The sequence below is a fragment of the Telmatherina bonti genome (assembly GCF_933228915.1).
Source record: "Telmatherina bonti genome assembly, chromosome: 10".
NCBI lineage: Eukaryota > Metazoa > Chordata > Actinopteri > Atheriniformes > Telmatherinidae > Telmatherina > Telmatherina bonti.
Window position 1 is genome coordinate 41622785 of NC_136628.1, and position 15670 is coordinate 41638454.

The 15670-nt window shown below is 60.6% G+C and overlaps 1 protein-coding gene across 1 annotated transcript in view; it reads right to left on the reverse strand.

Moving 5' to 3' along the window:
* Window positions 1-15670, reverse strand: part of lcp2a (lymphocyte cytosolic protein 2a) — a gene marked incomplete at its 3' end in the record, with an annotated part of 45428 nt that overhangs the window by 14823 nt on the left and 14935 nt on the right. Inside the window, exons 4-6 of the mRNA XM_079247221.1 lie at window positions 1714-1779; window positions 995-1023; window positions 805-845 (exon numbers count right to left, since the gene is read on the reverse strand). Coding sequence (XP_079103347.1) covers window positions 805-845; window positions 995-1023; window positions 1714-1779 — 136 coding nt within the window. The remainder of the gene's footprint in view (window positions 1-804; window positions 846-994; window positions 1024-1713; window positions 1780-15670) is intronic.

Below are 15670 nucleotides of genomic sequence, written 5' to 3' on the forward strand. Positions count from 1 at the left end.
TAGCTGTAGGTTAGCTGTAGGTCACAACCGTAGGTAAGCAGCAGGTTAGCCGTTGGTTAGCAGCAGACTAACCGCAGGATAGCAGCAGGTTAGCTGTAGGTTAGCAGCAGGCTAGCCGTAGGTTAGCTGTAGGTGAGCAGCAGGCTAGAGAAGGTTAGCTGTAGGTTAGCAGCAGGCTAGCCGTAGGTTAGCAGCAGGATAGCCGTAGGTTAGCTGTAGGTGAGCAGCAGGCTAGAGAAGGTTAGCAGCAGGCTAGCCGTATGTTAGCTGTAGGTTAGCAGCAGGCTGGCCGTAGATTAAGCTGTAGGTTAGCAGCAGGCTAGCCGTAGGTTAGCTGTAGGTGAGCAGCAGGCTAGCCGTAGGTTAGCTGTAGGTGAGCAGCAGGTTAGCTGTAGGTGAGCAGCAGGCTAGCCGTAGGTTAGCTGTAGGTTCGCAGCAGGCTAACCAAAGGATAGCAGCAGGTTAGCTGTAGGTTAGCAGCTGGCTAGCCGTAAGTTAGCTGTATGTTAGTATCAGGCTAGCAGTAGGTTAGCTGTAGGTGAGCAGCAGGTTAGCTGTAGGTTAGCAACAGGTTAGCTGTAGGTTAGCTGTAGGTCACAACCGTAGGTTAGCTGTAGGTAAGCAGCAGGTTAGCTGTAGGTTAGTAGCAGGCTAGCCGTATGTTAGCTGTAGGTTAGCAGCAGGCTAGCCGTAGGTTAGCTGTAGGTTAGCAGGAGGCTAGCAGATGTCTCGTTAGCAATGATTAGCAATGATTAATTCCATGCTGTACAGCAGGTAAAGGAGACAGAATGATTCCACACTCACAAACTCATCTTCATCCCATCCCTGGTCGTCAGCTGTCGTCTCTGCAGGACAGAAAAAAAAACTCTAGCTGCACAAAAGACTTCATGTTCAAATATATAAAGAGCATTGAGTTCGACACACGTCCAAGAAGCAAGTGGGAGACAAAGGTGGACATCAGGGGACACGGTGTCCATGTAACAGCAGGACTCACCTGGTTCCTGGTATTTAGGAGCTGAGGATCTGTGGAGGAAACAGAGTTTAGAGTTCAGGTGTGACGAGATTTATTACAGTGAAGATGTTTCACCAGGTTGACTTTTAAACTCTCTACCAGATCTGTCTGCACATTTGTCCCCACATCCGTCCCACATCTGCCCCACCTCTGTCCCTAGAAAACCTGTCCTTGAGGACCGACTTTGGACACCCCTCTAAGGAGTTGTTTATCTGAGCTGGTGGTTATCTTCCCAATCAGCTGTTTGTTGTGCAAATGAACATAAACATGATGATCACATGGTTCTGCAATGATGTCACACAGCATGATCCAGCAATAAGACCAACATTTACATCGTCACCCAAATTCCTCACGTCACTTAGTCTGATCTTGCAGAACATTATCTGTTAGCATCCACCTCCTCCAGACCAACATTTGCTTGGTGGTCTGGACCAAATGTGTACCACCATTTGCTGGTACACATTTCCTTGTATTTGTCAGGTCACCGGCTATCAAACACCTCATCCACATGGACTTCTGGCTCTGTGAAATGGCTTGCCATCGTAACATTAGTCCTGTCTGAAGGTTTTTCTTGGGTCGTAAGGTTGAATGTGGAAGTGGAGAGGACAGAACGTGACGGGAACCTTGTAAATAAACGCTGAGCTGCAGCTGGGATTCATAAAGAGGAAGGATGGCGTTGTATCCACACAATATAAACTTACTTTTTCCCAAACAAGCTTCTTTTCTCCTCCTTCCGGCTGATCTCCATGCTGATCTTAGAGATCATTCTGCAACACAACATGGCGTCAATCCACGAAGGTCTACTCTGAAGTCAGCGGCTTTAATGAGTCTGCTAAGTGGATCTGAGAAAACCAGAACCAACTACCTGGACCTGGATCGACCCCTAACCCACCATCTGCACCTGGACCCGGATCGACCCCTAACCCACCATCTGCACCTGGACCCGGATCGACCCCTAACCCACCATCTGTACCTGGACCCGGATCGACCCCTAACCCACCATCTGCACCTGGACCCGGATCGACCCCTAACCCACCATCTGTACCTGGACCCGGATCGACCCCTAACCCACCATCTGCACCTGGACCTGGATCGACCCCTAACCCACCATCTGTACCTGGACCCGGATCGACCCCTAACCCACCATCTGTACCTGGACCTGGATCGACCCCTAACCCACCATCTGCACCTGGACCTGGATCGACCCCTAACCCACCATCTGCACCTGGACCTGGATCGACCCCTAACCCACCATCTGCACCTGGACCCGGATCGACCCCTAACCCACCATCTGCACCTGGACCTGGATCGACCCCTAACCCACCATCTGTACCTGGACCCGGATCGACCCCTAACCCACCATCTGCACCTGGACCCGGATCGACCCCTAACCCACCATCTGCACCTGGACCCGGATCGACCCCTAACCCACCATCTGCACCTGGACCCGGATCGACCCCTAACCCACCATCTGCACCTGGACCTGGATCGACCCCTAACCCACCATCTGTACCTGGACCTGGATCGACCCCTAACCCACCATCTGCACCTGGACCCGGATCGACCCCTAACCCACCATCTGCACCTGGACCCGGATCGACCCCTAACCCACCATCTGCACCTGGACCCGGATCGACCCCTAACCCACCATCTGCACCTGGACCCGGATCGACCCCTAACCCACCATCTGCACCTGGACCCGGATCGACCCCTAACCCACCATCTGTACCTGGACCCGGATCGACCCCTAACCCACCATCTGCACCTGGACCCGGATCGACCCCTAACCCACCATCTGTACCTGGACCGACCCCTAACCCACCATCTGCACCTGGACCCGGATCGACCCCTAACCCACCATCTGCACCTGGACCTGGATCGACCCCTAACCCACCATCTGCACCTGGACCCGGATCGACCCCTAACCCACCATCTGTACCTGGACCCGGATCGACCCCTAACCCACCATCTGCACCTGGACCTGGATCGACCCCTAACCCACCATCTGCACCTGGACCCGGATCGACCCCTAACCCACCATCTGCACCTGGACCCGGATCGACCCCTAACCCACCATCTGCACCTGGACCCGGATCGACCCCTAACCCACCATCTGCACCTGGACCCGGATCGACCCCTAACCCACCATCTGCACCTGGACCCGGATCGACCCCTAACCCACCATCTGTACCTGGACCCGGATCGACCCCTAACCCACCATCTGCACCTGGACCTGGATCGACCCCTAACCCACCATCTGCACCTGGACCCGGATCGACCCCTAACCCACCATCTGTACCTGGACCCGGATCGACCCCTAACCCACCATCTGTACCTGGACCCGGATCGACCCCTAACCCACCATCTGCACCTGGACCTGGATCGACCCCTAACCCACCATCTGCACCTGGACCCGGATCGACCCCTAACCCACCATCTGTACCTGGACCTGGATCGACCCCTAACCCACCATCTGCACCTGGACCCGGATCGACCCCTAACCCACCATCTGCACCTGGACCCGGATCGACCCCTAACCCACCATCTGCACCTGGACCCGGATCGACCCCTAACCCACCATCTGCACCTGGACCCGGATCGACCCCTAACCCACCATCTGCACCTGGACCGACCCCTAACCCACCATCTGCACCTGGACCCGGATCGACCCCTAACCCACCATCTGCACCTGGACCCGGATCGACCCCTAACCCACCATCTGCACCTGGACCTGGATCGACCCCTAACCCACCATCTGCACCTGGACCTGGATCGACCCCTAACCCACCATCTGCACCTGGACCTGGATCGACCCCTAACCCACCATCTGCACCTGGACCTGGATCGACCCCTAACCCACCATCTGCACCTGGACCCGGATCGACCCCTAACCCACCATCTGCACCTGGACCTGGATCGACCCCTAACCCACCATCTGCACCTGGACCCGGATCGACCCCTAACCCACCATCTGCACCTGGACCTGGATCGACCCCTAACCCACCATCTGCACCTGGATCGACCCCTAACCCACCATCTGCACCTGGACCCGGATCGACCCCTAACCCACCATCTGCACCTGGACCCGGATCGACCCCTAACCCACCATCTGCACCTGGACCTGGATCGACCCCTAACCCACCATCTGCACCTGGACCCGGATCGACCCCTAACCCACCATCTGCACCTGGACCCGGATCGACCCCTAACCCACCATCTGCACCTGGACCTGGATCGACCCCTAACCCACCATCTGCACCTGGACCTGGATCGACCCCTAACCCACCATCTGCACCTGGACCCGGATCGACCCCTAACCCACCATCTGCACCTGGACCTGGATCGACCCCTAACCCACCATCTGCACCTGGACCTGGATCGACCCCTAACCCACCATCTGCACCTGGACCTGGACCGACCCCTAACCCACCATCTGCACCTGGACCCGGATCGACCCCTAACCCACCATCTGCACCTGGACCTGGATCGACCCCTAACCCACCATCTGCACCTGGACCCGGATCGACCCCTAACCCACCATCTGCACCTGGACCTGGATCGACCCCTAACCCACCATCTGCACCTGGACCTGGATCGACCCCTAACCCACCATCTGCACCTGGACCCGGATCGACCCCTAACCCACCATCTGCACCTGGACCCGGATCGACCCCTAACCCACCATCTGCACCTGGACCCGGATCGACCCCTAACCCACCATCTGCACCTGGACCTGGATCGACCCCTAACCCACCATCTGCACCTGGACCCGGATCGACCCCTAACCCACCATCTGCACCTGGACCCGGATCGACCCCTAACCCACCATCTGCACCTGGACCCGGATCGACCCCTAACCCACCATCTGTACCTGGACCTGGATCGACCCCTAACCCACCATCTGCACCTGGACCTGGATCGACCCCTAACCCACCATCTGCACCTGGACCTGGATCGACCCCTAACCCACCATCTGCACCTGGACCCGGATCGACCCCTAACCCACCATCTGCACCTGGACCTGGATCGACCCCTAACCCACCATCTGCACCTGGACCTGGATCGACCCCTAACCCACCATCTGCACCTGGACCTGGATCGACCCCTAACCCACCATCTGCACCTGGACCGACCCCTAACCCACCATCTGCACCTGGACCCGGATCGACCCCTAACCCACCATCTGCACCTGGACCCGGATCGACCCCTAACCCACCATCTGCACCTGGACCCGGATCGACCCCTAACCCACCATCTGCACCTGGACCCGGATCGACCCCTAACCCACCATCTGTACCTGGACCCGGATCGACCCCTAACCCACCATCTGTACCTGGACCCGGATCGACCCCTAACCCACCATCTGCACCTGGACCTGGATCGACCCCTAACCCACCATCTGCACCTGGACCCGGATCGACCCCTAACCCACCATCTGCACCTGGACCCGGATCGACCCCTAACCCACCATCTGCACCTGGACCCGGATCGACCCCTAACCCACCATCTGCACCTGGACCTGGATCGACCCCTAACCCACCATCTGCACCTGGACCTGGATCGACCCCTAACCCACCATCTGCACCTGGACCTGGATCGACCCCTAACCCACCATCTGCACCTGGACCTGGATCGACCCCTAACCCACCATCTGCACCTGGACCTGGATCGACCCCTAACCCACCATCTGCACCTGGACCCGGATCGACCCCTAACCCACCATCTGCACCTGGACCCGGATCGACCCCTAACCCACCATCTGTACCTGGACCCGGATCGACCCCTAACCCACCATCTGCACCTGGACCCGGATCGACCCCTAACCCACCATCTGCACCTGGACCGACCCCTAACCCACCATCTGCACCTGGACCCGGATCGACCCCTAACCCACCATCTGCACCTGGACCTGGATCGACCCCTAACCCACCATCTGTACCTGGACCCGGATCGACCCCTAACCCACCATCTGCACCTGGACCTGGATCGACCCCTAACCCACCATCTGCACCTGGACCCGGATCGACCCCTAACCCACCATCTGCACCTGGACCTGGATCGACCCCTAACCCACCATCTGTACCTGGACCCGGATCGACCCCTAACCCACCATCTGCACCTGGACCCGGATCGACCCCTAACCCACCATCTGTACCTGGACCCGGATCGACCCCTAACCCACCATCTGTACCTGGACCCGGATCGACCCCTAACCCACCATCTGTACCTGGACCCGGATCGACCCCTAACCCACCATCTGTACCTGGACCCGGATCGACCCCTAACCCACCATCTGCACCTGGACCCGGATCGACCCCTAACCCACCATCTGTACCTGGACCCGGATCGACCCCTAACCCACCATCTGCACCTGGACCCGGATCGACCCCTAACCCACCATGTGCACCTGGACCTGGATCGACCCCTAACCCACCATCTGCACCTGGACCCGGATCGACCCCTAACCCACCATCTGCACCTGGACCCGGATCGACCCCTAACCCACCATCTGTACCTGGACCCGGATCGACCCCTAACCCACCATCTGCACCTGGACCGACCCCTAACCCACCATCTGCACCTGGACCTGGATCGACCCCTAACCCACCATCTGCACCTGGACCCGGATCGACCCCTAACCCACCATCTGTACCTGGACCCGGATCGACCCCTAACCCACCATCTGCACCTGGACCCGGATCGACCCCTAACCCACCATCTGTACCTGGACCCGGATCGACCCCTAACCCACCATCTGTACCTGGACCCGGATCGACCCCTAACCCACCATCTGCACCTGGACCTGGATCGACCCCTAACCCACCATCTGCACCTGGACCCGGATCGACCCCTAACCCACCATCTGCACCTGGACCCGGATCGACCCCTAACCCACCATCTGCACCTGGACCTGGATCGACCCCTAACCCACCATCTGCACCTGGACCCGGATCGACCCCTAACCCACCATCTGCACCTGGACCTGGATCGACCCCTAACCCACCATCTGCACCTGGATCGACCCCTAACCCACCATCTGCACCTGGACCCGGATCGACCCCTAACCCACCATCTGCACCTGGACCCGGATCGACCCCTAACCCACCATCTGTACCTGGACCCGGATCGACCCCTAACCCACCATCTGCACCTGGACCTGGATCGACCCCTAACCCACCATCTGCACCTGGACCCGGATCGACCCCTAACCCACCATCTGCACCTGGACCTGGATCGACCCCTAACCCACCATCTGCACCTGGACCCGGATCGACCCCTAACCCACCATCTGCACCTGGACCTGGATCGACCCCTAACCCACCATCTGTACCTGGACCCGGATCGACCCCTAACCCACCATCTGCACCTGGACCTGGATCGACCCCTAACCCACCATCTGCACCTGGACCCGGATCGACCCCTAACCCACCATCTGCACCTGGACCCGGATCGACCCCTAACCCACCATCTGCACCTGGACCCGGATCGACCCCTAACCCACCATCTGCACCTGGACCTGGATCGACCCCTAACCCACCATCTGCACCTGGACCTGGATCGACCCCTAACCCACCATCTGCACCTGGACCTGGATCGACCCCTAACCCACCATCTGCACCTGGACCTGGATCGACCCCTAACCCACCATCTGCACCTGGACCTGGATCGACCCCTAACCCACCATCTGCACCTGGACCCGGATCGACCCCTAACCCACCATCTGCACCTGGACCCGGATCGACCCCTAACCCACCATCTGTACCTGGACCCGGATCGACCCCTAACCCACCATCTGCACCTGGACCCGGATCGACCCCTAACCCACCATCTGCACCTGGACCGACCCCTAACCCACCATCTGCACCTGGACCCGGATCGACCCCTAACCCACCATCTGCACCTGGACCTGGATCGACCCCTAACCCACCATCTGTACCTGGACCCGGATCGACCCCTAACCCACCATCTGCACCTGGACCTGGATCGACCCCTAACCCACCATCTGCACCTGGACCCGGATCGACCCCTAACCCACCATCTGCACCTGGACCTGGATCGACCCCTAACCCACCATCTGCACCTGGACCCGGATCGACCCCTAACCCACCATCTGTACCTGGACCCGGATCGACCCCTAACCCACCATCTGCACCTGGACCCGGATCGACCCCTAACCCACCATGTGCACCTGGACCTGGATCGACCCCTAACCCACCATCTGCACCTGGACCCGGATCGACCCCTAACCCACCATCTGCACCTGGACCCGGATCGACCCCTAACCCACCATCTGTACCTGGACCCGGATCGACCCCTAACCCACCATCTGCACCTGGACCGACCCCTAACCCACCATCTGCACCTGGACCTGGATCGACCCCTAACCCACCATCTGCACCTGGACCCGGATCGACCCCTAACCCACCATCTGTACCTGGACCCGGATCGACCCCTAACCCACCATCTGCACCTGGACCCGGATCGACCCCTAACCCACCATCTGTACCTGGACCCGGATCGACCCCTAACCCACCATCTGTACCTGGACCCGGATCGACCCCTAACCCACCATCTGCACCTGGACCGACCCCTAACCCACCATCTGCACCTGGACCTGGATCGACCCCTAACCCACCATCTGCACCTGGACCCGGATCGACCCCTAACCCACCATCTGCACCTGGACCGACCCCTAACCCACCATCTGCACCTGGACCTGGATCGACCCCTAACCCACCATCTGCACCTGGACCCGGATCGACCCCTAACCCACCATCTGCACCTGGACCTGGATCGACCCCTAACCCACCATCTGCACCTGGACCCGGATCGACCCCTAACCCACCATCTGTACCTGGACCCGGATCGACCCCTAACCCACCATCTGTACCTGGACCTGGATCGACCCCTAACCCACCATCTGCACCTGGACCCGGATCGACCCCTAACCCACCATCTGCACCTGGACCTGGATCGACCCCTAACCCACCATCTGCACCTGGACCCGGATCGACCCCTAACCCACCATCTGCACCTGGACCTGGATCGACCCCTAACCCACCATCTGCACCTGGACCTGGATCGACCCCTAACCCACCATCTGCACCTGGACCCGGATCGACCCCTAACCCACCATCTGCACCTGGACCCGGATCGACCCCTAACCCACCATCTGCACCTGGACCTGGATCGACCCCTAACCCACCATCTGCACCTGGACCCGGATCGACCCCTAACCCACCATCTGCACCTGGACCTGGATCGACCCCTAACCCACCATCTGCACCTGGACCCGGATCGACCCCTAACCCACCATCTGCACCTGGACCCGGATCGACCCCTAACCCACCATCTGTACCTGGACCCGGATCGACCCCTAACCCACCATCTGCACCTGGACCGACCCCTAACCCACCATCTGCACCTGGACCCGGATCGACCCCTAACCCACCATCTGTACCTGGACCCGGATCGACCCCTAACCCACCATCTGCACCTGGACCCGGATCGACCCCTAACCCACCATCTGCACCTGGACCTGGATCGACCCCTAACCCACCATCTGCACCTGGACCCGGATCGACCCCTAACCCACCATCTGTACCTGGACCCGGATCGACCCCTAACCCACCATCTGCACCTGGACCCGGATCGACCCCTAACCCACCATCTGCACCTGGACCCGGATCGACCCCTAACCCACCATCTGCACCTGGACCCGGATCGACCCCTAACCCACCATCTGCACCTGGACCCGGATCGACCCCTAACCCACCATCTGCACCTGGACCTGGATCGACCCCTAACCCACCATCTGCACCTGGACCCGGATCGACCCCTAACCCACCATCTGTACCTGGACCTGGATCGACCCCTAACCCACCATCTGTACCTGGACCCGGATCGACCCCTAACCCACCATCTGTACCTGGACCTGGATCGACCCCTAACCCACCATCTGCACCTGGACCTGGATCGACCCCTAACCCACCATCTGCACCTGGACCTGGATCGACCCCTAACCCACCATCTGCACCTGGACCCGGATCGACCCCTAACCCACCATCTGTACCTGGACCTGGATCGACCCCTAACCCACCATCTGTACCTGGACCCGGATCGACCCCTAACCCACCATCTGTACCTGGACCCGGATCGACCCCTAACCCACCATCTGTACCTGGACCTGGATCGACCCCTAACCCACCATCTGCACCTGGACCCGGATCGACCCCTAACCCACCATCTGCACCTGGACCTGGATCGACCCCTAACCCACCATCTGCACCTGGACCGACCCCTAACCCACCATCTGCACCTGGACCCGGATCGACCCCTAACCCACCATCTGCACCTGGACCGACCCCTAACCCACCATCTGCACCTGGACCTGGATCGACCCCTAACCCACCATCTGCACCTGGACCCGGATCGACCCCTAACCCACCATCTGCACCTGGACCCGGATCGACCCCTAACCCACCATCTGCACCTGGACCTGGATCGACCCCTAACCCACCATCTGCACCTGGACCCGGATCGACCCCTAACCCACCATCTGCACCTGGACCCGGATCGACCCCTAACCCACCATCTGCACCTGGACCGACCCCTAACCCACCATCTGCACCTGGACCTGGATCGACCCCTAACCCACCATCTGTACCTGGACCTGGATCGACCCCTAACCCACCATCTGCACCTGGACCCGGATCGACCCCTAACCCACCATCTGCACCTGGACCGACCCCTAACCCACCATCTGCACCTGGACCTGGATCGACCCCTAACCCACCATCTGTACCTGGACCTGGATCGACCCCTAACCCACCATCTGCACCTGGACCCAGATCGACCCCTAACCCACCATCTGCACCTGGACCTGGATCGACCCCTAACCCACCATCTGCACCTGGACCCGGATCGACCCCTAACCCACCATCTGCACCTGGACCTGGATCGACCCCTAACCCACCATCTGCACCTGGACCGACCCCTAACCCACCATCTGTACCTGGACCCAGATCGACCCCTAACCCACCATCTGCACCTGGACCGACCCCTAACCCACCATCTGCACCTGGACCCGGATCGACTCCTAACCCACCATCTGCACCTGGACCTGGATCGACCCCTAACCCACCATCTGCACCTGGACCCGGATCGACCCCTAACCCACCATCTGCACCTGGACCCGGATCGACCCCTAACCCACCATCTGCACCTGGACCGACCCCTAACCCACCATCTGCACCTGGACCGACCCCTAACCCACCATCTGCACCTGGACCCGGATCGACCCCTAACCCACCATCTGTACCTGGACCTGGATCGACCCCTAACCCACCATCTGTACCTGGACCCGGATCGACCCCTAACCCACCATCTGTACCTGGACCTGGATCGACCCCTAACCCACCATCTGCACCTGGACCCGGATCGACCCCTAACCCACCATCTGCACCTGGACCCGGATCGACCCCTAACCCACCATCTGTACCTGGACCCGGATCGACCCCTAACCCACCATCTGCACCTGGACCCGGATCGACCCCTAACCCACCATCTGCACCTGGACCCGGATCGACCCCTAACCCACCATCTGCACCTGGACCCGGATCGACCCCTAACCCACCATCTGCACCTGGACCTGGATCGACCCCTAACCCACCATCTGCACCTGGACCCGGATCGACCCCTAACCCACCATCTGCACCTGGACCTGGATCGACCCCTAACCCACCATCTGCACCTGGACCCGGATCGACCCCTAACCCACCATCTGCACCTGGACCGACCCCTAACCCACCATCTGCACCTGGACCTGGACCGACCCCTAACCCACCATCTGTACCTGGACCTGGATCGACCCCTAACCCACCATCTGCACCTGGACCCGGATCGACCCCTAACCCACCATCTGCACCTGGACCGACCCCTAACCCACCATCTGCACCTGGACCTGGATCGACCCCTAACCCACCATCTGCACCTGGACCCGGATCGACCCCTAACCCACCATCTGCACCTGGACCCGGATCGACCCCTAACCCACCATCTGCACCTGGACCCGGATCGACCCCTAACCCACCATCTGCACCTGGACCCGGATCGACCCCTAACCCACCATCTGCACCTGGACCCGGATCGACCCCTAACCCACCATCTGCACCTGGACCCGGATCGACCCCTAACCCACCATCTGTACCTGGACCTGGATCGACCCCTAACCCACCATCTGCACCTGGACCCGGATCGACCCCTAACCCACCATCTGCACCTGGACCTGGATCGACCCCTAACCCACCATCTGCACCTGGACCCGGATCGACCCCTAACCCACCATCTGCACCTGGACCTGGATCGACCCCTAACCCACCATCTGCACCTGGACCCGGATCGACCCCTAACCCACCATCTGCACCTGGACCCGGATCGACCCCTAACCCACCATCTGTACCTGGACCGACCCCTAACCCACCATCTGTACCTGGACCTGGATCGACCCCTAACCCACCATCTGCACCTGGACCCGGATCGACCCCTAACCCACCATCTGCACCTGGACCTGGATCGACCCCTAACCCACCATCTGCACCTGGACCTGGATCGACCCCTAACCCACCATCTGTACCTGGACCTGGATCGACCCCTAACCCACCATCTGCACCTGGACCTGGATCGACCCCTAACCCACCATCTGCACCTGGACCTGGATCGACCCCTAACCCACCATCTGCACCTGGACCTGGATCGACCCCTAACCCACCATCTGTACCTGGACCCGGATCGACCCCTAACCCACCATCTGCACCTGGACCCGGATCGACCCCTAACCCACCATCTGTACCTGGACCCGGATCGACCCCTAACCCACCATCTGCACCTGGACCCGGATCGACCCCTAACCCACCATCTTCACCTGGACCCGGATCGACCCCTAACCCACCATCTGCACCTGGACCCGGATCGACCCCTAACCCACCATCTGCACCTGGACCCGGATCGACCCCTAACCCACCATCTGCACCTGGACCCGGATCGACCCCTAACCCACCATCTGCACCTGGACCCGGATCGACCCCTAACCCACCATCTGCACCTGGACCCGGATCGACCCCTAACCCACCATCTGCACCTGGACCCGGATCGACCCCTAACCCACCATCTGCACCTGGACCCGGATCGACCCCTAACCCACCATCTGCACCTGGACCTGGATCGACCCCTAACCCACCATCTGCACCTGGACCCGGATCGACCCCTAACCCACCATCTGCACCTGGACCCGGATCGACCCCTAACCCACCATCTGCACCTGGACCTGGATCGACCCCTAACCCACCATCTGCACCTGGACCCGGATCGACCCCTAACCCACCATCTGCACCTGGACCGACCCCTAACCCACCATCTGCACCTGGACCTGGATCGACCCCTAACCCACCATCTGCACCTGGACCCGGATCGACCCCTAACCCACCATCTGCACCTGGATCGACCCCTAACCCACCATCTGCACCTGGACCCGGATCGACCCCTAACCCACCATCTGCACCTGGACCCGGATCGACCCCTAACCCACCATCTGCACCTGGACCTGGATCGACCCCTAACCCACCATCTGCACCTGGACCCGGATCGACCCCTAACCCACCATCTGCACCTGGACCGACCCCTAACCCACCATCTGCACCTGGATCGACCCCTAACCCACCATCTGCACCTGGACCTGGATCGACCCCTAACCCACCATCTGCACCTGGACCCGGATCGACCCCTAACCCACCATCTGCACCTGGACCTGGATCGACCCCTAACCCACCATCTGCACCTGGACGTGGATCGACCCCTAACCCACCATCTGCACCTGGACCCGGATCGACCCCTAACCCACCATCTGTACCTGGACCGACCCCTAACCCACCATCTGCACCTGGACCCGGATCGACCCCTAACCCACCATCTGCACCTGGACCCGGATCGACCCCTAACCCACCATCTGCACCTGGACCTGGATCGACCCCTAACCCACCATCTGCACCTGGACCTGGATCGACCCCTAACCCACCATCTGCACCTGGACCCGGATCGACCCCTAACCCACCATCTGCACCTGGACCCGGATCGACCCCTAACCCACCATCTGCACCTGGACCCGGATCGACCCCTAACCCACCATCTGTACCTGGACCCGGATCGACCCCTAACCCACCATCTGCACCTGGACCCGGATCGACCCCTAACCCACCATCTGCACCTGGACCCGGATCGACCCCTAACCCACCATCTGCACCTGGACCCGGATCGACCCCTAACCCACCATCTGCACCTGGACCCGGATCGACCCCTAACCCACCATCTGCACCTGGACCTGGATCGACCCCTAACCCACCATCTGCACCTGGACCTGGATCGACCCCTAACCCACCATCTGCACCTGGACCTGGATCGACCCCTAACCCACCATCTGCACCTGGACCCGGATCGACCCCTAACCCACCATCTGCACCTGGACCCAGATCGACCCCTAACCCACCATCTGCACCTGGACCCGGATCGACCCCTAACCCACCATCTGTACCTGGACCCGGATCGACCCCTAACCCACCATCTGCACCTGGACCCGGATCGACCCCTAACCCACCATCTGTACCTGGACCCGGATCGACCCCTAACCCACCATCTGTACCTGGACCCGGATCGACCCCTAACCCACCATCTGCACCTGGACCGACCCCTAACCCACCATCTGCACCTGGACCTGGATCGACCCCTAACCCACCATCTGCACCTGGACCCGGATCGACCCCTAACCCACCATCTGCACCTGGACCGACCCCTAACCCACCATCTGCACCTGGACCTGGATCGACCCCTAACCCACCATCTGCACCTGGACCCGGATCGACCCCTAACCCACCATCTGCACCTGGACCTGGATCGACCCCTAACCCACCATCTGCACCTGGACCCGGATCGACCCCTAACCCACCATCTGTACCTGGACCCGGATCGACCCCTAACCCACCATCTGTACCTGGACCTGGATCGACCCCTAACCCACCATCTGCACCTGGACCCGGATCGACCCCTAACCCACCATCTGCACCTGGACCTGGATCGACCCCTAACCCACCATCTGCACCTGGACCCGGATCGACCCCTAACCCACCATCTGCACCTGGACCTGGATCGACCCCTAACCCACCATCTGCACCTGGACCTGGATCGACCCCTAACCCACCATCTGCACCTGGACCCGGATCGACCCCTAACCCACCATCTGCACCTGGACCCGGATCGACCCCTAACCCACCATCTGCACCTGGACCTGGATCGACCCCTAACCCACCATCTGCACCTGGACCCGGATCGACCCCTAACCCACCATCTGCACCTGGACCTGGATCGACCCCTAACCCACCATCTGCACCTGGACCCGGATCGACCCCTAACCCACCATCTGCACCTGGACCCGGATCGACCCCTAACCCACCATCTGTACCTGGACCCGGATCGACCCCTAACCCACCATCTGCACCTGGACCGACCCCTAACCCACCATCTGCACCTGGACCCGGATCGACCCCTAACCCACCATCTGTACCTGGACCCGGATCGACCCCTAACCCACCATCTGCACCTGGACCCGGA